The 2,300-nt window shown below is 46.2% G+C and overlaps 1 protein-coding gene across 1 annotated transcript; it reads right to left on the bottom strand.

Annotated features, from left to right (window-relative positions):
- Positions 1-472: 472 nt before the first annotated feature.
- LOC106314489 lies at positions 473-1,927 on the bottom strand. The gene is made up of 4 exons (XM_013752355.1): positions 1,772-1,927; positions 1,460-1,604; positions 761-1,078; positions 473-702 (listed from the first exon to the last, which is right to left on the bottom strand). The coding sequence occupies exons 1-4, from the start codon at positions 1,925-1,927 to the stop codon at positions 473-475; spliced, it is 849 nt and encodes a 282-aa protein (XP_013607809.1).
- Positions 1,928-2,300: the final 373 nt, after the last annotated feature.

Below are 2,300 nucleotides of genomic sequence, written 5' to 3'. Positions count from 1 at the left end.
GTTCACAATGACAGGGTATGTTGAATTAGGTCCAAGAAACGCATACTTGAGTCCCGCCGGAAGGGACTTTAATTCGATCTTTGGAGCCTTGAGTTCGCTCCAGGAGTCATCGAGCAGGTTGGTCGGTTTGTTTGGGTTTTTAAGAGCAGTTGCTCCTTCTAGTGAAATCTGATTGCTCGTCTCCTCCAGACTTAGAAAAGCGATTGTCTTCTCAATGCTTTCATTCGAGTATAACATCTTTTTGTACCCATCAGCATCAACGTTGAACGTGTTCTGTTCAGACTCTACTCGTATCAGAGCCACTTCCAAAGGATCACCTGCTTGAATTTCTTCAATCATCCCTTGTTGAGGGGTCAAGGCGGCGTTCTCGTCGTCAATCGTGAAGTTCTGACCATCTAGCATAGGCCGTTTGAGTAGCTCGTCCATCTCGAACTTCATCACAATATCTCCTAGTTGGAGATCGATCATCCCATTACACATCAATGATTGCACCAGCTGTGCATAAGAACGGTCGGCCCAGAATGAGAGGGTCTTTCGGTTCATCTTCGAGTTCCAGGACCACGAAGTCTGCCGGAACAGTGGTGTTGCCAATTTGCACTTGCAGGTCTTCGAGAACACCTACTGGCAGCTTGACTGATCTGTCCGCGAAAACCAACGAAATCCTAGTAGGCTTGAAGTTGGTTAGTCCCATACGTTTTGCAACTGAGTAGGGCATGAGATTCAAACTGGAACCTAAATCACATAAGGACCAGGAGGAAACTGTTTTTTCCAATCTGAACCGAAAGGACAAATTTTCCAGGATCTTCCAGTTTCCTGACTGTTCTGTTTTGAAGGACTGCGCTGCATTCTTTTGAGACCATCATGATATCGCTGTCTGCAGAGGGCTTCCCAGAGATCAACCCTTTCACAAGACTGCGCATTGAGGGAATCATCTGAATTGCGTCCATGAGAGATAGCTTGACATTCAACTCCTCTAGCATCTTCTTGCACTTCATCTCTTCGAAATCCTTACGTGACTTCTTAGCAGGGACTGGGTAGGGAACTTTTGGAGTGTAGACGCGAGCAGGAACAGGCCGATCTGGCGATGTAAGAGCTACTAGTTCTATCACAGCTGGATATTCTGCGTCTTGTTCGTCGTCCCAGACATCCTCAGGTTATTCTTCCTCTTTCTGTTTTCCCTTCTCTTTAGCAGTGAGCTTTTTTGGGTAAGGATCTGGGAGATGTCTTCCACTTCTCAGCTCGACTGCGTTACAATCCTTGGGGTTCTTGTTTGTTTTCCCAGGGAGTGTTCCTTGCTGTCTTTTGATCATTTCAGCTGTTTGAGCAATCTGGACATCCATCTTCCTTATGTGGCTTGCCACAACATCATATTTGGAATTTAATTCCGTGAACATGTTGTCCATCCGAGTGTTGATCTCAGTTGTGACCTGGTTCAGTGCTTTTCCTTAAATCTGCTTACCTTGCAAAAGTTGTTGCATCATTCCCTTCAGTTCATCTGGCGGACCGCTCGCAGTTGCTGGAGTAGCTTGCGGATTGTTCTGCCTGTTCTGGAACTGATTCTGTGCTTGGCTGAGGATGAACATCTTTCCATTATGATTCTGATTCTGAAGGTATGGCTTCTAATATCCAGTGTTTTGGAACTGATTTCCCTGAGATCGGTCGTTGGGGTTGTCCGGATTGGTCTTGTATGAGAACAAATGCGGGTTGTTCCTCACATTAGGGTTTGGATGGTAGTTCTGAACTGCCAACCCTGCCCATTGACGTAACTGACCTCTTGCTGATCTTCTTCCGATGTCTCGGTTACTGCTGCACCCTCTGTAGTACCTGGTTCCAGATTGGTTTCTTCCATGACATAGATCTGATTCTGATTGTTCCTGAGCAGCAGATCGCCCTTAGCGGCGAGGTCATCAATCTTCCTAGTGTCCATGCTGTTCACCTTCTTGAACAGTCAGTCTCCTCGTTTTTATTGGACAAACTAGCTTCCATGTTCTCTATTAGCGCGTGAGCTCCTTCTGTGGTTTGAGTCATGAAATCTCCATTGCTCGCTGCGTTTAGAGCATTGCAGAACTCCCATTCCACACCATCGTAGAAGATTCCTAGGACATGGTCATCGTCAAACCCATGATAAAGATACTCTCTGAGGGTATCATTGAACCGTTCCCATGCTTCATTGAAAGGTTCATTAGCGAGTTGCTTGAAGGAGGAGATCTTGTTCCTTAGGGCAGCTGTTTTGGCTTTCGTGTAGAAGTGGCCCAAGAAAGCTGCTCTAACCTGTTTCCCAGAAGTTAAGGAACCTGTAG

The sequence above is a fragment of the Brassica oleracea genome, chromosome C9 (assembly GCF_000695525.1).
Source record: "Brassica oleracea var. oleracea cultivar TO1000 chromosome C9, BOL, whole genome shotgun sequence".
Classification (NCBI taxonomy): Eukaryota; Viridiplantae; Streptophyta; class Magnoliopsida; order Brassicales; family Brassicaceae; genus Brassica; species Brassica oleracea.
The sequence above is the reverse complement of the archived record's forward strand: the minus strand, read 5'-3'. Positions and strand labels throughout refer to the sequence as shown.